We start from the raw sequence: 19873 nt of genomic DNA on the forward strand, positions 1-19873 counted from the left end.
CCTCTGTGGGGTTTTTAAAAATTTGTTTTAGTGACCAAAATATCTCCATGTAAATAAAACTTATCTTCGAATAGTTGAATGTCAGCTGGTCCATCTTAAGTAAAGTTGTGAAATATTTGTAATTTGTCTCCTACCCTCTTTATTATTATTATTATTATTATTATTAATTTAACTTCCTTTCCGTACCTCTTTGTGTTTCCTTCATGCCAGCTCTATTTGCTCTACTTTGAGTGGAAGTTCTAAATCTGGCAGGATTATGAAGCCACAGAATTTTGTTTTGGGTGTCCTAGGGTGGTGCCCCAAAATTTGTATTTATAACAAGATCTCAATTCATGCTGATTCTGATGGTTTGGGAATACTTTGAGAACCACTGTTTTATTCCAGAAATCCTTTTAGCTGAAGCTAAAGATTGTGGTTATAAGTTTGTTAGGGATGCAAATCACCTTTGGAAAGAATTACCAAAAACAACCAAGCAAAAAGAAAAATCCCACTCTTGGAGATTCTGAATCAGTAGATTCTAAATCTGTGGAGTCGAATTTGGGCATCTGTGGTTTTATAAAACTTCACAGGTACTAGCTTCCTAATAGTGCCTATGCCAGTTCTCTCTCTGGCCCGTAGATTCGCCCTTTGATTGTACTAAGTTCTAACTGTTTGGGGAAGATTTTAGAAAAGCATGCATTCAGCAAATAATTCTTCTGTTTCCCCTTTGTACCAGATGCTGGACTTAGTTCCAGAAATTCAGGGGTGAATAGGGGCGCCTGAGTGGCTCAGTCCATTGAGCATCTGACTCTTGATTTCAGCTCAGGTCATGATCTCAGGGTTGTGAGATCGAGCCCTGCACCAGGCTCCGTGCTGGGTGGAGCCTGCTTGAGATTTGTCTCTCTCCCTCTCCCTCTATCCCCCCCTTCCCCTGCCTCTATCTCCCTCTCACCAAAAACAAAACAAAACAAATAAACAAAACAGAGGTGAACAACATAGACATGGTACCTCAGAGTTTAAACACCCCCTGCCTTTTTTTGCATATGCTCACATATTTACTGATCCAACCCAAATGAGTTGGCTTTCTTAAAGTCTTTATACTGGAGCTATGTTTATGTAGGGACCTCATAAGACCAGGAGTCCCATTCTCTCCTAGTTGAACCTGATCATTGACTTTTAGAGCCTTTAGGGAGGAAACACAGTTCTCTTGGCCAAAATAGTATTTTAAAAAGCATATTTTGGGGTCGCCTGGGTGGCTCAGTCATTAAGCATCTGCCTTTGGCTCAGGTCATGATCCTAGGGTCCTGGGATTGAGCCCCGCATCAGGCTCCCTGCTCAGCTGGAAGCCTGCTTCTCCCTCTCCCACTCCCCCTGCTTGTGTTCCCTCTCTCGCTGTGTCTCTGTATTTCAAATAAATAAATAAAATCTTAAAAAAAATAAAAAGCATATTTTGTATGATTTCAATTCTTTCAAATTCATTGAGGTTTATTTTATGGCCCAGAATATGGACTGTCTTGTTCTGTGTGCAATTGAAAAGAGTATATTCATCACTCGTTGAATGGAATGTCCTATAAAAATAGGTTAATACATTGTTCAGGTGTTTTTATACATATTTATTTTCTATCTATTTGTACTATTAATTACTAAGAGAAGAGTATTAAAGTTTCTGGCTATAATGTAGATTTGTATATATCACCTTTCAGTTATATTAGTATTTGCCTTATACATTATTTCTTCTTAGTGAATTGACCCCTTTATCAATGTAATGTCCCTTTTAATCTCTGGTAACATTCTTTTTCTGAAACTTACTTTGTCTGATGTTACTGTAGGCACTCCAATAAGCTTTTGATTGCTGTTTGCATGGTATATCTTTTACCCTTTTTTACTTTTAACTATCTATATCTTTATGCTTAGAATAGCTTTATATTTATAATTAATTATGATATATATATCTCCATACATACATGCACACTCAGATATACAGACTATATTTAAAATGGATTGTATTTCTAGTAAACAGCATATAGTTGGAACTTGCTGTTTTATCCAATTTGACAGTCTCAGTCTTTTAACGAGGTAACATCATTTAGCATTAATGTCATTATTGACATGGTTGAATTTAAATCTACCATCTTGGTATTGTTTTCTATTTATTTCATCTGTTCTTTGTTATTTTTTATTCTCTTTTTCTGCCTACTTTTGCATTGGGTATTTTTTTATGATTCTGTCTTATCTCCATCGTTGTCTTATTAATTAGACTCTGTTTTAAGAATTAATATTTGCCCTAGGGTTTACAGTATACATCCTTAATGTATCACACTCTTCAAATATTATTTTACTTTTCACAATTAATATAAGAATCTAAAACACACACTGAATGCCAGAGGCAGTGAAGGCTAGTTCAGCTCTCCTCTGAAAATCTCCCTTCCCTTTAAATACTCAAAGTTCATTGTTTACTTTGTCTCTAACTCAGAGACTTGTCCAGTATCCTTACACTGAATAAGAATCAATGAAATGTGCACATTCCCAAATCTCAGCATGTTTGTTTCTTCCTCTGTTTCTGTCTGTCATTCTTCTTTTTCATTTTTTCTTACCCCGGAGCTATCAAAAGTGCCCTTTGTATAAAAATGAAGACTTTAACATTTAAATTTAAAGGGAGGGGTGGGGTGTGTGTGTGTGTGTGTGTGTGTGTGTGTGTGTGTGTGTGTAGGAGGGAGTATATGTGAATCTCTGTATATCTACTCAATTTTCCTAAAACTTTGAAAAATAAAGTCTGTTAATTAAAAAATAGTAATAATAAAGGCGGGGGCACCTGGGTGGCTCAGTCAGTTAAGCGTCTGCCTTCGGCTCAGGTCATGATCCCAGGGTCCTGGGATTGAGCCCGGCATCAGGCTCCCTACTCAGCAGGGGGTCTGCTTCTCCCTCTTCCTCTGATCCTCTTCCCTGCTTGTGTGTTCTCTTGCTCTCCCTCTCTCTCAAAGAAAGAAAGAAAGAAAAATCCTTTTAAAAACTTAAAGGCATGTGCATGGAAACGTATTTTAAATTTTGTTCATTATAAAAATATACATACAAAAAAATCCCAAAATAAGAGTTTAAATTCCTTTAATCTTATAGCATCTTAGTATATTTACTTTTATTCATATAATTATAATGATTTTGTTCCAAAAAATTTTTAAATATAGCTGTGGTGTATTATTTGAAAACTAGAAATATCAGAATAATTTGGGAACAATTATCCATCATAACATTTCTTGAAGTCCATTCCCTCCCTTTTTCATTCTTGTGGCTTCCTTGAGATCTTTCTCAACATCTGTTTCACTATGTTATTCTGTTTCACTGTTTCCTACTTAGCTGTTTCAGTGTTTTCTTTTGCCTTCTTTCTGTGTTTCTTACCTCTGATTAGCCCTCCATGGATTCCACTGTTTGCTTTAGCTCTACTCGTTTTTATTGCTAGTGTATAACTGCATTCTGTAGCTCTAATATATTTCAGTTCCTCCAAAGTTTTGGGTCTTTCTCTTGCCCGATAAAATGGCTTAAACCTCAACTCTAGTCATTGTAGGAAGCCCACCAGTATCCTTCCTAATATTCAGAGTAGGCCGTGTGTTCTCCTGCTTTATTCTCCACTTGAGCCTGCTGTACTTTACGTTAGTCTCCAAATGCAATATTCCAAGGCTATCATGAACATTTACTGAACAAACTTAGGGTAACAAAGATATCTTACAGGCACAACACTCTAAAATTTAAAATTGAATGCTTTATATCACCATTCTTAGAAGCTACTTGGCCATCCCTACCACTAAGAATGCTGCCTTTTTGTTTTATTTATTTATTTTTTTTTTTAAGATTTTATTTATTTATCTGAGAGAGAGAATGGGAGACAGAGAGCATGAGAGGGGAAGGGTCAGAGGGAGAAGCAGACCCCCTGCTGAGCAGGGAGCCCGATGTGGGACTCGATCCCGGGACTCCAGAATCATGACCTGAGCCGAAGGCAGCTGCTTAACCAACTGAGCCACCCAGGCGCCCCTAAGAATGCTGCCTTTTTGTTTTAGACCTGGCTTTATAAAAAGCAATGTATCAGTGATTTAAGTTAACGTCTTCAAACATAAAATGATGCTGTATTGTACGTCATAAAAAGGTTAGATCCTAAAGAGGAAATTAGAAAATAAACTGGGTCTGGCAAAGGAAACTAGTTATTTTTAAGAATGTTTTTCCACTAGTAAAAATTTGGGAAGAGATGTTTAATTTTCACGATATTCATATTTGGATAATGAGGGTAACCCAGTTGCTGCTGAATTTTTCTTATTAAGGTGATATTCTGATAAAATTACATTAAAAAAATGTTTACTCAGTATGTTTTTTTCTTTTATAACTAACTTGATTTAATGAATTTTGTTAGATGTGTAGGATGGCTAATTTGCCTTACACATTCAGTATTTAATATGACATTCTTTGATTTTTAAATCTATATTAATTAAAATACTTAACCTTTAAGTGACTTTGTATGATTCCATAAATATTTGTATGTTACATGTTATCAGTGTTTGAATTTTTAAATTTTATTTTTCTTTTTAAATTAAATACATTATAAACAAGTAATTTGTATTTAAAGAAAACAAAAGCCTGAACATGGTATATATTACATAGTGAAGTGTGGTATTTCTGGAGAAAGCCATTTTAGAGTAGTAAATATAATTTATAATTTCAAGCATATATAGCAGTGAAATATTTCTCATTCACTCATCTATTTTTCAGTAAAATTTGTTTTTGAAAACTTTTACTTATTTTCCATTGAAATGTGTCACTATTTTAAGTTACACAGAAAGGATTATCTATTATACATTGAATTGTTTGGAAAGACTGGAACTCTAGCCACAGTTCTGCTTTTGGCTAGATGAATGACCTTGAATTAAGCTATCTCTAAAGTCATTGTCTCATCTGTAAAATAAAGGCATCAATCTTATTTTTTCTCAAAATTTGTAACTTTTGTAACTTGAAGAGATTCCAAAACACTGTACAGTCCTGAAAAGGATCTCAAAGCCTGTAATCCCACCATCCGATACTTGAATCATCTGCCCAGTATCAATACTAAGAGACAGGGAGAGAGCTTCTTTCAGGAATAGGAGTGTGTAAGTAACCCATTTCCTTTTGAGGCAGGTCTGACCGTGGGCAATTTCTCTCCCCAAGTGATTGACATGTCTCTCCTTAATAATTTCAGTCCTTGGAGTCATACAAAATAAGCATAATCCAAATCCTAGTATTAGAAACCAACTATATTTTCTGGTTTTTCTTTCTTTTTTTAATCAAACATCCTGTTTAATCTGTTCCTTCTATAACAAGGTTTTGATTTGCATTGGTTTTGCATAGTTTTGGACATACGAAATAATCATAATATTAATAAAATTAGAGGTGAAATGAATTTGAAAATAACATTGGATATAAATTTTGGAGTTGATAGATTTTTATATCTAGGTAATAATGTGTAAGATTCTCATATTTTTAACGTTTGTAATTGAACCCTAGTAAAATGTTATTTTAAAGTCTTTATGGACTGGGAATTTAAATAATGCTAATGTTAGGTGTTTACTATGTCCAGACTCTATTCTTTGCTCTCCAAATGTATCATCTCATTCAGTTTTTACAACAGCCCTATGAGGTATGCACATCTCCATTTTGGAAATTAGGTAACTGAGGTACAGAGTTACTAAGCATCATGAAATAGAAATTATTCCAATTACATATTGATACTATATAAATTATGTATTAAAATATAAATTTTTCCCTTCCAGTAAATACTTATACTGTTTGATAAATCTCTTCATATTAGTTGCTGAGATTTACTGATGCTTTTTATGGGCCAATGTGCTAGTGCTTTCCATATTTTATTTCCTGTAATCCCAGGAAATAGATGCAGATTTTATCCTTATTTTATGGGTGAGGGAACTGAGAAGAATTACTTGTCCAAGATCACACAACTAGAAAGTGGTGGAATTAGGGTTTGAGTCTAGGTAGTCTTGACTCTGTAGCTTATGCTCTAATCATTAGGTATACTGTCTCTCTAGAGTACACTGTGTTAGCATATTGACTTTGTTGGGTCAGAAGAAGTAAATGCTTCTTGGCAGGCAATTCCAACTATACAAGATACAGACTACTCTTGCATGCATCAGGGAAGCCCTTTGAAAATACTTAATTCCTTTTTTCTGTAGTAATTTATACGTAAGCTTACTAGATAAATATGGAATAAATACGAAGCCACAATTTGATCTCTGATGTAAAAGACCACATAGTCTTTTGTCCTAGGAAAATAGTAGCCAAAACAAGTCACACTGCTTATTCTAGCTTTAAGGGAGATTTGGAATAGTAAGGGAAATTTTAGGATAGAGGAATATTAGCAATAGCTTTTCAGTTTTTTTCAGAGTTCAACTTAGATTTAATTGGGGTTTAAAGCAGATTTCCATGATATCTAATGTTTCTATGTTCAAATTCCTTTCAAAGTTAAATACACATACATCTTTTGGGTTGTTTGCTAGTCCCCATCATTTGTGCATGTAATTAAGATTTAATTATACTTCTCTGGTAAATGGTGTGGTTGCTTCCTCTTGCATTATGCTTATGTAGTAGTTCTTAAGTTGCAGTCAAAGCACTTCTCAGAATATCACATTCAGAATGTGCTTAAAGCTCTTAGAGACTGAAGCACTGAGAAAAGTTAGCACATATGACTATTCGACAAGGGAATTCAGCTCTCCCTATGTCCTTGTTATTTGACAAGGGAATTCAACTCTGTTTATTTCTCATATGTCGATAAGTACATTTCTCTGAAAACTATGTTTCACATTATATTCTTTTTTTTCTTGTACAGTTTTGTTTTTGCTTTCTTTGGAAATTATTCAGCTTGGTGTGGTAGCTCTTCTCAGTAGTGCTGTATTTGTCTGTGATTGTGCCACTTTTCACTTTCTTTTTCTCAATGGAACTTAGAAGCATTAAACACATCTTTCTAGTAAATTTTAAAATGAAGTTTCTCTATGATGTGTGACTACTTTGACAGTTTCACCTCATCTACATAGGAATAGATATCTGAAGGAAATAAATGTCTATGTTTACCACAGTCAAAAAAAAAAAAAAAATGCTCTTCTAATCACTAAGCACCTAACATTTCTCCTCTGAAAATAAAGGCATGAAGGTAGCAAATGAATACATGTTGCTAGTGAAATAAATACAAGAAACACCAGAAAAAGTTTTGAGAAATAAATGGAAGTGAATGAGTTTTGAAAATTTGGCTAAAATTAGTGCATTCATAATCTACCAGGTCTTCACAGTGAGATATATTCTCTGCCATTGTTGTTGCACAGTCCACTAAAATAGCTAGTTCGAGATACACTTTTCACAATTGTAACCAAACATTTCTAGTATTGTCCTTAACAAAGGAAGGCAATGTAAACACAGGGGATAAGAGTCATTTGAAAATGTCCTCCCTGAGACTCTCTAGTTGAGCAGAACCAGCCCTGTAACATGGTGATTAGGTGTGCTTGTTTTCAGCACATTTGCATTCAGTATGCCTTCAGCATAGTTTCTCAAGAATTGCTAAATTGCCATAGTTGAAGAAAAAAGAGCAAACTGCTATTTTTTGAAATATTTATTGATCAAATACATGTTTGCTTATGTAAATACAGACCCTCCAACATTTTTATATATTCTTTTCTGTTTTAGTAAGATAAATTTATTTTGACAACTAAAACTAATAGTAACAATACTAATAATACAAGAGGAGGCAACTCAATGTTTCAAAGGATAAAATGATTCCATTTTAACCAGTAAGAACCTATACAAGATCATGGCATTTAGGTTTAGGGTATCTATCTCTTTGGACCAAATCATATGTTATTTGAATCTACTGTGGTATTGTTAGTATGTTTCATAAGACATAGTACAGAGCTGCTATGATCTTTAAATGTTAATGTTCTTTTCTTATCACTTTACTGTGTAGATACCCTTCATGAGACCCAACTCTGCCACAGCTCATCCTCGGAGGCAATCCTGGAAACCTCTTTTATAAGTGTGATTTTAAAAATGTGGATAACACTCTCAATAGAGTACATAAAGTAAAGGAGAACAGCTATCTTGTCCTTCCCATAAGCTTATCACTGCAAAAAGTTGCCTTTGCTTGTCAGGTTTGGATAGAATGTAATTGACTGGTTTGTTGCTTGGACTGACAAGGCAGTTAATTTGCCTGTGTGGATTTTTTTCTATTTTTTTCTTCTACTTTTTTTTCTTTCTTGCACTAATCAGAAACATTTGATATGTGCATTGTTGAAAAATAGTAGATAATGTCTTGTCAGAATTGTCCTATTAAGTAATGTCTTTCCCTCTTGCTTCTTTGGCAAATGATGATATACAGTGTTTGGACTTACTGAAGAGTTATGGAAGCCTGTGGGACTTAAATGCAATGTGCTACTCACTGTTTTGTTGAACAATACCAGTAACAAGAAAGACAATGCATTCCACTAGTCTGCTATTCTATTTCATCCAACTTAAAACATATATTCATATGTGAAATGTTACATTGGGAAACAACTGTAGACTCTTATATTAAAGGTTATTTCTATTTAAAATTCAGCAAAAGTGAAAGACTTGTGAAGCATATGCCATTCTAGTTTTGGCTCATTAGTCCTAGTGTGAAAGCACTAGTATTATTAGCATGAAACTTTTACAACTTCAGATTTTAAGCTCATTAGTAAAATATATCTGTGTTGATCTCTAGATATTTTTTTAGTAATATCCAAATTTATTCAGTCTTTATTGATTTAATATGAACTTTCCTTGTTCAATATAATTTTATTTTTCGTGACCTTAAATATGAGGTTATGAAATAAGGAGGGAGATACAAAGCTTAATGACTATACAACCTTCCAGCTGAAAGATCTTCATCATCATCTATATTTTTCCAGAGGTTTACAGAATTAAAATTTGATCTTCAAGTTTTAATGATCCAGTTTTAAATCAACGACAGAAATATGTTGAATATTCCATCACTCCATCTTGAACTGATTTAGAAGAGACTCTTGGCTGAAATTGAAATGTACATATATATGTAATTGTTAACATTGTCTCTTGGAATTTCCTGATTCATAATTGTGGTTTGGACATCTTTTCAGGTATAGTGGCAATTGAAAATAGTTTAAACTTTAGGAATAGAGTAGGCAATGTTATAGATAATCAAAAGCAAGTGTAAGTATAAAATTGCTGTATGCTAGTAATCTATAGTTACAGTAAAGAACCATATTATTGGATAAGACGTTTAATAAAAGTAATATGTATATAAAATACGTATAAACTGAGATTATTAACTTATCAAAAGATCTTTTAACATTGGAGGAAAAATATTAATAGCCTGTAGCAAAACCAGTAGCCTTTTTTTTTTTTTCTGGAATAAGGAAGGACTTATTATCTCTACATAAGCTTAAGAGAAAGTTGATAATTATTACTATTGCTTAACTGCAACTGATTATAAGAAAAGTGACAGATTGCCATTTCCTTAAAAGAATATGCTAATGTTCCTGGCCCTCCTTGATATATATATGGTGAGAAATTACTAGCGGTCATTTTATTTTAGATTTTTTGAGGAATCATTAAGCCTTGTGGTTTTGGTGTCACTATTAATCAAAATCCTTTCCACCTTGATTCTAATTAGAATACTACATTATCATCATTCTCCATCTTACAGTCTTTAGTGGTAGATATGCTATTCCATATTTGGTGCTAACACTAAAATCTTTGTCACACATCACAAATACAAATCTCATAATTCATAAGATCATTGGTCCTGCAAACATGTATTCACAGTAAGAGAACTTTTAAAGGGAGTAGAATAAAACATTTTCTCCTAATAATCTCCTAAGTGCTCTCATATTTCCACAGTATAAAATTAACCCTTTTCCATAATTGGTTCAATTGCTATTCAAAGGAGATATTATTAATGTGTCCTTAAGAAAATATGCACTAAATGATGCATATTTCACAGGTGTATAAAATTGCCAGGACAGGTAAATTGATGGCTATTTCTCACAAGGTAGGGAAAGGAAAAATACACTAAAATATCAGGAAGGAAATTAAATGACTCAGAAATACAAGAAGAATGATATAGTAGTATATAGTGGTGGTTCTCAAATTTCATAGTGCATCAGAATCATAGGAAGGATTTGTTAAAACACAGATTGTTGTGTTAGTCCACCTCCTTATTGTCCTCTTCCCTACCTTACTCCCTCCTTTTGTCTCCCTACAGGTTCTAATTCAATAGGTCTGGAATGATGCTTGAAAATTTGCATTTTTAACAAATTCCTGAGTGATACTGCTGGTCAGGGACCAAGCACTTTGAGAACCATTTGTATATAATAGTTTTTAAAAGAATCATTGTGTTGTGGTTGACATTGATTGACTGAAGATGGAGTTAATGTCCTTAAAAAATGCCCTTACATTTTCAAAAATATTTGTTTCTAGATAAGTTTGTAGGAGTTACATCTATAACACATACAGTGTTTTATAAAGTCATTTAAACAATTTTTTTTACTTTTTAATTTTAATTATTATGGGGACAGCACTGTTTTAGGTAACAAATTAGTCAAAGAACATAGCCTTTGTCCATAATTCACTAATTCTTTGTTTAAAAAAAAAGGTTGGAAATTAGGGTTATGTTTGAACATGAAAAGGTTAGCCTTAACCTTTATCCATCTTAAGTTTAGAAATGATTTTTATGTATCACTTCTATACCATCATTGTTCATGTATTTCTTGACGTTTATCTGATTTTACATTTATGGCATTAAAAATAGATTACTGACCAATAAATAATAATCATTTATTATCATTATCCTATTTCCTTGTTTATACATCCTATCACTCTTTTTAAACAATGTTCCTTATTTGACAAAACTTACCACTGTTTTACTTGATTCACAATATGGAAATATTTTATGAATATTTCACCAAAATCTATTCAAGGAGTTGTAGAAGGACTTTCTACAGCAGAGTGAAATGTAATGTTAAAAAAATTTTTTTTTTATTTTCTAAAATTATTTTTGACAATTGAAACTTGTTTAAGAGACTCAGCTTTAGGGTTGCATGCATATGAAGATAGATTTTTTCCTAGCTGTCTGAGTCAGCACTTTGTAAATTTACATAGTATTAAGGATTGTGATTAAAAATATTTCTGAGGTGGACATGGTTTGCAAATACTTTCTTTATAAAAACATAGGCCTCTTTCTCGCAGTGCTCACTCTAAGACTTTCTATAGGCCTGCTGATAAGATTCACTGCTGTTCAGGTACATAAGATAAAATGAAATTGGATGTTCATGCTGGGCTTTGTAAATAAAATGAGATTGACCCCCAGCTATTATCTCATTTATCTGATTTACATTGTAAAAATCAGGATCTACACTATTGATTAGAGCATAATTAGTTAATTATGAACAGGGAAATACAAAGTTATGTGGGGTTTGAGCACAGCAGGTTGTACTGCTGAAAAATTTCCAAGGGCATGAGCAGATGGAGATCAGTTTATTAAAGAACAAAGCAGACGTGTTTCAGGTATGGAAATGTCTAATCATTCTTCCATGCTGTGAGGAGGTACTTGACCTTAATTGTGTATTTTTATATAAATTCTTTTTGTTTCATGTTTTATTTTTTTGTTTCTCTTTGACTCTTGTAACCTGGCTGTTACAGATGTAGCTAACTGAATTGATGTCATTATTTAAGTTATCATTAAATATGAATTTGGATTTCAGTAATTATCCAGATACTTTTATCAATTAATATACTTTCACGGGTAAAGAGTATATTTGTCTTTCTTATCACTCATTTATTCATTATTGCCTGTGATAAAAATAGAGGTCTATAGTGGCGTTAATGAAAATATGTTGAAGATGTCCACATTAATCTTCTATTTGTAAAATATGATATAAGTACATTTTCTAATTATTTTGTTTAGAAAATGGTCATATAGGTGGTTTGCACTAAAATTGTAAAATATAAGGAGTAAAATGTCTTTATTGATATGAAATGTTACTCTGATATTGATAGAACACAGAATTTTGTTCAAGCGTGTATTATCTTAAAAAGTGATTTAACTCATGGGCCACAATTCAGCATTTTCTCCATCTGTTAAAATGAGTAATTGAAATAATTGGCTACTATTCAATGAAAGAATCTATAACTACTGTTAATAGATTTGTTTGGGTGTTTTAAGCTGCTAGTGAGATTTTATTTAAGTAATGTTAGTATTAAAGATAAATTCTTTTGATCTTTCTCATATAGAAGTTTTACAAAGAAATCATGAAAAAGTAAGGAAACCCAACCCATCAGTTCTCTCAATATTTAGTCTGTTTTCTTTTTGAGTGAACAGATGTAATAGTATATATATTTCAATCAGTATTTTACCATATATAGACATGGATCTAAATAAAATGTTCCTTGACATAAAAAATAGCTGTGATTATGGATCAACTTGATCACAAAAAAATGTACATCCCTTTTCAAGTCTCATGTTATGGATTTCTCTTCTTCTGAAGTTTAGCTTATCATCTGGCTATAAGTTATATGCATAGGAGGTGCACTTAATTGTTTCAGTTAGTTTAAAAATAGGTATTTAGTGTATTCTAATGAAATTATCAATTGGAAATTAAGAGGGTTAAAGGAATCCTTTGGAAGACTGGCTTTTAGCCTTTCTCTTGGCACAGGCGGAAATAAATCAGTTGTTTCTTTTTACTTGTATTCGTATTCTCAGTAATCACATAAACCAAGGACTGCTTGTTGTATGGATTTTAGGACGTGAACATAAGTCATTTTCTTCCTCTTCTTTGTCTAGGGTGCTATACTTAACCATATGCTAAGTAAGTATTTTAAATACATATGGAACTGTGTTTATTTGGTCACTGCATTTTGTCAAATCGTTGTGTAAAAGACCACATATATATAGCTGCTTTATTATTTACATCTGTATCATTTATGAATCCGATACCTAGGAAATTGTATTTAGTAATAATCTAAACAGTCAGGTTTCCTTTCATCTTATAAATGGGATTCATTTTATCTCATTAGAACTGTAATTTTAGAATGCCCTATAGTGTTAATGTGTACAATATTTATTAGATGTTTAAAAGATACTTCTTTAAGCATCCAATTTGTATTTTATTAAAAAAAATTCATAGTGTTTCTTTATGGGTTAGTTTAATATTCTCTTTAAATATTTTAAGATACTGCCTTTCTACTTAGTATATGTGCTGTTGGTATATTATAATTTTTTTTTTTTTTTTACATAGACATTTGTGTTCTTTAATAAAGTATATTGTGTTATATCACTATGCTTTTGTGGGTCAATGACTGCTCTTGGAAAAGATTTTAAAACATTTTATTCACTTTTTTGATAAATATGTGTGTGTTATGTGCTGCAGTTACATGTTTCCAGGTATATGTAAGAAATAGAAGTAGAGATCATAAATAATAATTTGATCAATAACTACTTCAACTTTATTTCACCTTTTAGGTAGCAGAATGATTGCAGACCCTTAGGAGTTTCTGATTTTCAATTTTTAAAAAAGATCTGAATTTATAACATAGCTAGAATTTATTGGCTGACAAAATTTGCTAAAGTTTCCAAAGTGGTGTGCGTGCGTGTGTGTGTGTGTGTGAATGAAATAAGTAAAACACTATTTTTACCATCTACATTGTTCTTCGGTTTCTAGGATTCTTGATGGTATCTCTTGCATTTGTCTATGATGTATTAATTCTTACAAATTCTGTTGGAGTTTACTTGTATCATTCAGGATATTTTTGTTACCAGCACATAAAGCTATGGATGTCCTCAATATTCTAATGTAGAAATAACCATATTTTTTCCACATGGAAATAAGTTTAGTCATTTGTAGAAAGAGCTTTAATTTGCATACTTATTAACAGAGCTATTGATTTCAAGATTGATTTATTTCTTTGTGTTTTTCCTCTCCTGGATTTTGACAGTTCCTAAGTATATTAACTATTAACAGTTTTTATTTACTGGTGAGTGTGCTATAACTTGAGAGAATTCTCATGTCACCCCCTAATTCTGACAAGCAAATTTTGCCTTTCGTCGGAGACCCATTACAAATACATTAGAGTTCCATATGGAGACTAAGTCATTCTAAAAGGTATTACTAATGAAGTAGTCAGTAAGGATTATGTTATTTCCAAATGGCATATACTTTCAACATTATCATCTAACAAATCTAGCATATAAAACCTTTCTTTTCCCTGTGCATTTATTCTTGAGCTGGTAACTTGATTTTATAATAAATTGAAATCCGGTACAAACTGGAACTATATCTAAGTGTAGCAAACTTGTTCTTAAATTTATTAGCTGGAAATACATAGATACAACAAGAATCACCTGCATAGATGAAGGTGAAAAATAATAAGTTAAAATTTACCTTTATATTCATGATGTTTGATGTGAGTTATACACTATAAATCAAAAATTCAAGTTATTATGACACAGTTTTAAAGTAAATATGCAATAATTAGGTTGTAATTTGATAAGAACTAGGAAAATCATTAATGCCATAACTCTTCACCTATCAAGAGCCCGGATTATTGGCAATCTGAACTCTAAGGAACGTTGCCCAAAAACCTGAAGTGAAGCAAAAAGGACTATATAGTTAACCAAAATTTAGTCCATGTACTTAACTCAGTCAAAGTACTCATTTTCATGTCTTTTAACTGTCTATTTGCATAGTTTTACTAAGGTTAAAGATCTGTTTTCTAAATCCACAACAAATTACTGTTAGGGAAGTGCTTAGACAAATAGAGTCACAATATCAGAAAGCAGTAGCCGATAATTTTCAAGCAAGTGAGAACCCTGAAAACCTATAAAAGTTGAATACGAGAATTCAAACAGAACAGCAGACGGATAGTACTCCAAACACAAAAGGCCGGCACGCTGTTAGACACACAGCAGCATGTGTTACTTGTATTTATGACCCTGAGATGACAAAATAAAGTAAATTATATTTAATGTATTTTCTTGATGAAGCAAAGAATGTGATTGTTTTAAATTTCCCATCAAAGATGATTGAAATACTAGATTTCATGCTTGGAGGAATATGCACTCAGCTGTTTAGAAGTCTCAACCTCATAAATTCAGAAGTCCTCATATTCTGAAGGTTCCTGTAACTATATGTAATGTAATTGAAGTTTTAACTATTGAAAGGTAAATAAGTTGAATTGACAGGAAAGAACATAAAATTGTGTGGGCTTGCCATTTAGTCTCTTTATGTTACATATTATTATTTTTTCTTAATGCCAGAACAACAGGTATTTGAATATTTTGACTGCTTTTAAATATATTTTGGTTTATAATATATTGGCATAGTAAATAAAGTGCTGTTATTCATATTTGATTTTAGTTTTCATGTAGCTAGGAATTATCATGATAGACAAGTCTGTGTCTTGAGTCTAAAAAAGGTTTTTGGAAAAGTGCATAAGTTTATTTGGTTCATAAGAAGAAAGTTGTAGAGGAAGAAATGCATTAACTTATGACATACTGTGTTTTAAACTTATTTATAACTGAATAACTTAGCTAAAGTTGCTAACTTTCTGAAACTCCTGATTTCCAAAATGGGTCTTTGGACGATTGGATTTTGTAGCATGATTTGAAATTTTTACATAAATGTAGATTTATAGTCCCTTTTATTGTGATGGTTTTTGAAAATCAATTATTTTTCTTTGTGTTTGGTTTATAACACTTGGTTCTTTCCCCCTTGTTTCTAATAAAGGTTACTGAATAGTAATTTTGCATTTTATTCAAGTAATACATGTATTATAAAATTTTTCCCTTGGTTTCATAGTTGTGGATTTCTCAGTGTTTTAAATCAGTAAGAGAAACAATATATAAGAGAATCTGACAGATTGAAGAAAAGTATTTAATTTTAACTTAAAAGAGCACAAAGAAAATGAGGATATAATCCTTTCTATAAGATGTATACATCTTTGTTACTTGTTGTTAAATTTTGGTCTTGTTATTCCAACTGATGCAAATTTTTTTTTTACAAAAACAATGAAATAATGCAGATCTTTCTTCATTGTCAGCAGGATGAGATTGTCTGAAACGAAGAATAGGTATGATAGTTTTCTTAGATTTTGTACATCATAGGTGGCAAAGACACTATCAAAATATTTGTTAATAAGCTTTAAGGTGTACTAGGAGGTACTTTGAAAAACCAAATGCACTGAGAGAAAGTGACAGGTAAATTTTGAGAATATTTATATTTGAGAAAATAATACCAAATTCTTAGGACGGTTTTTATTTGCTAGATGGCGTTAGCATGCTGTAAACATTAGAAAGTGTATTTACAATCTACCTTCACTTGGAGAAAGAGTAATAAGGTATAAATTGTATAGGATTGATTACAGCTTAAGTTTTTTTAAGTAATCACAATGAATTAGATTGAATTCATAATCTAGAATTATCTGTATCTTATATTAAATGTTTTTAAGATAATGGGTAAATGATTAATTCTTGAAGTTCAAAACTGAAATTGTTGTGTTTGTTAGTTTTGAACACATTTGGCTATACACATTCATTCATATGCTCTTAACATTTCTACTATCAAAGTGTTCTGAATGATATTTACTTTGTTAATTTTGTTGTATTTTGTTTTTTCCTAAAATATTTATTTCAGGTTTAGATTGTCTTTGTCATAGACTTTAATAATTTTGTGAACTAAGCATAGAATTAACCATGTTGAAATGTGTAGTAGTTTGCCATTTGTCTTTGAAAAAGATAGTTTTTTTATATTATTTAGATATACCATAAATCTGTTTACCCTGCAGGTGTGATGAATGCAGACTGTGCTACCATTTTGGCTGTTTGGATCCTCCTTTGAAAAAGTCTCCTAAACAAACAGGCTATGGATGGATATGTCAGGAGTGTGATTCTTCATCTTCTAAGGTAAGGAGAAAAAAAGTCCGTAAGAAGAAGTGTTTTACTTCATTTTGATAGCCATATCATACCATCAGCTTCCTAACTTTAAAGATAAGTATAATTGTGAACGACCAACATTTTAATCTAATGTACTTTAAGAATATTTTGCGATGGTGATTTTATTGCCTTTAAAATAAGGAATAAACAGCTCTACTAAATTATAGTAGTTTCTTCCAAAATATTTTAGCTGTTTTGTGTATTTTCTATGTAACTGTAACATATTAAATAGTGTTACTAGCCGCCAAAGAAAGTCACCCTGTGCTAATTTACTACATCTAAGGAGTGGCAGGGGAATTCTGCTTTGGGTCGTAAGAAATTTGTTTTGACAAATACATATTAACATATATAAATGTGAATCAACAGAATAACCAATAAAATCCAATTTTATTTTGTAGATGACTCATTAAGTATATTGTAAATGTTTTATAAAATCTGTTCTTTGAGATCTAAGCAAAATAAGTCAGAGAAAGACAAATACTATATGATTTCACTCATGTGGAATTAAAGAAACAAAACATGAGTATGGGGGGGGAGTAAAAGATAAGTCTATTCTTGAGAAAACTAGTTTTTATATCCTAAAATTTTATTTTTGATATTTATTTAGCTAAGTAAAAAGGATAATAAGGCTGTTTAATATTTTATCTCAAAAAATTACTGAAATTATATCTTTTGAATATCAATATTACAACCTTAAATTACAGTAATCTACAGTTTAAGATTATTGTTTCTTTAAAGTCTGAATAGACTCCTGATACTTTAACTCATTTGACAAAAATATTGAATGTCTTTGAACTAAGACATTCTGGTCAGCTGTAGGTTAATCAAATTGTTCTTCCTTAAATAGACAATGGAAATCAGCTATCTACTGTAATATGGACATGAAACCATCTTTCTTAAATGCCATTTAAATGGCATTTGTGTGTCCTAGAGTTAAAATTGATACTGAATTCCTTTCTAATTGTGGAATCAAATGTGTGTGTATGTGTGTGTATTCTTTTTTTTTCTTTTTGGCCTAATTGTTGCCTTTAGATTCTGAGTCTAATTTTGAATGTTCAAGAACCTTGATATAATGGCCAAGGAAAATGGTATGTGGATTGAGTCTAGTAATTCATTAATGAATGGTCTGTTTTTAATTTGAGATCCTCCAAAGGATAGGAATTCACTGTTTTCAGAACATACCAAAATCATGAATAATCCCAAACGCATAATGGATATCTGTATAAATATTTGCAGTCTTACCTTTTAATAAAGTATAAGCTCTAGTAAAAAAAGACAAAAAAAAATCCCAAAATACGTATTTTTTAAGTTAAAATGATTATCTAGATTACCACAGAAGCCATCTGTAAAAATTTATTTATAAAAAACTGCAGAAAAACATTTGGTTATAGAAAAAAACCTATTTAAAGCATTCTTTAAATAACCAGCTTTATTAAAAATTTTACATATTTGTATAATGATTATTAAAATAGAAAATAATGTGTATTTTATTTAATAACCAAGTATTTTTTCCCAAGATTTTAAACTATACAATATCAAAAATTATTTTCCAGGCATTTTATTAAGACCCAGATTTAAGAGGGAGCATATTTAATAGCAAAGGTTTTATTGCATGATTAAAAAAATGCTTTACAGAAATTGTATTTAAAAATGAAAAAATTGTGGTTGTACTATGGATTTTAGAGAGTTGTCTTATGGGACTCTTTGTGGTGTAATATGATTTTTCTAATACAGTTTTTATGTGGGGTTTCCTCCTACCCTCAACAAGCAAATTAGGAAAGCATCTTTTAAAGGATTTATTGCCCTTTATAAACACACTTTTTTTGCATACATTCTTTTGAAAAGGTTCTGTACTACTATAAATGTGTACCATTTATTTAGTGCTTAAAGAATGGCTTTAAGTTATATAGTAATTCCATTAATGAATACTGAAAATGAAAGAGGAGCCTATTTCACATATGTTAGGAGTATATCATACATTTTGTAATGCACTAGGATGCCAGTAACCATTGAGAAGGATAAGGTATTTTTATTTTTGTTTTTGTTTTTCCCTCTTTACGAGACAGTAAGTCTTTGGATGCTGATGGAAATCCATTAGGAAGGCACATTGTTAGAAAACTTGAATTTCCTGTATTCTGACCTCTGATTGAATACCAGATATAAACAACCAACTTGGTCAAAATTTCATCCAATTATGGTATCTATAATCTTTGGAATATCACAGCATTTTACTGTAAGGTTTACAGCAGTGAAGTGGAGTTGTATTTTTATCATACCTACATGACTATGGTATACTTATACTTTTTTTCCAATAAAAAAATTAAATTTAATGTAATAGTTCAGCTGGAAACTTAATTTATTACCTTGAATATTTGTGTTGCATCCATTCTGTTTTGTTTACTTTTGAAGACTTCCATTCTTGACCAGCAGGTAGTAGATTTCTGTTTACATTTTCCTTTGAAAGATGTTTGCCAGTTTGGGTCCCAAGAAGAATGCATTGATAGATATAATGTCATGCTTTATAATTCAGTGAATTGCTGCAGGAGCTATTTTAAATTAAGAAATCAGTATATTATTAACATCAGAGTCAAAATTAGTATCATCTTAGGGCCTAAAAGAATCCCGCAATGGAAGTTAATATACTCTGCTTGTCCTTCATTTTCTTCTATTAGATTTGGTGGAGTGTCATTTGTTAGGTAATACTGGGTATGTTTGCCATGTTCATATATTTTAATGATATGAAAAGTAAGATAGAAATCGTTACTGCCAGGAGAAGGGAAGTGAATCAGTTGCTAATAAATTTAGGTAGGGGGAAGTGAATGTGTAAAATTGTGACAGCCATAAAATATATATCCAACTTCCTTTCTCTGTGGTAGTCAGGATTATTAAGTCCAA

General features: G+C 31.6%; 1 protein-coding gene across 8 annotated transcripts in view; it reads left to right on the forward strand.

Moving 5' to 3' along the window:
* Window positions 1–19873, forward strand: part of PHF14 (PHD finger protein 14) — a 220056-nt gene that overhangs the window by 145859 nt on the left and 54324 nt on the right. For 5 of the 8 annotated variants that reach the window (XM_078059312.1, XM_036098203.2, XM_078059313.1 and 2 more), the window contains one exon: window positions 16831–16948. In XM_078059312.1, the coding sequence (XP_077915438.1) occupies window positions 16831–16948 (118 nt within the window). Of the gene's footprint in view, window positions 1–7960; window positions 10837–16830; window positions 16949–19873 lie in introns of those variants that run through there. The other 3 variants (XR_004919220.2, XM_036098212.2, XR_004919219.2) reach the window with 2 other exon arrangements.

Source organism: Halichoerus grypus, chromosome 12 (assembly GCF_964656455.1).
Source record: "Halichoerus grypus chromosome 12, mHalGry1.hap1.1, whole genome shotgun sequence".
NCBI classification, from domain to species: domain Eukaryota; kingdom Metazoa; phylum Chordata; class Mammalia; order Carnivora; family Phocidae; genus Halichoerus; species Halichoerus grypus.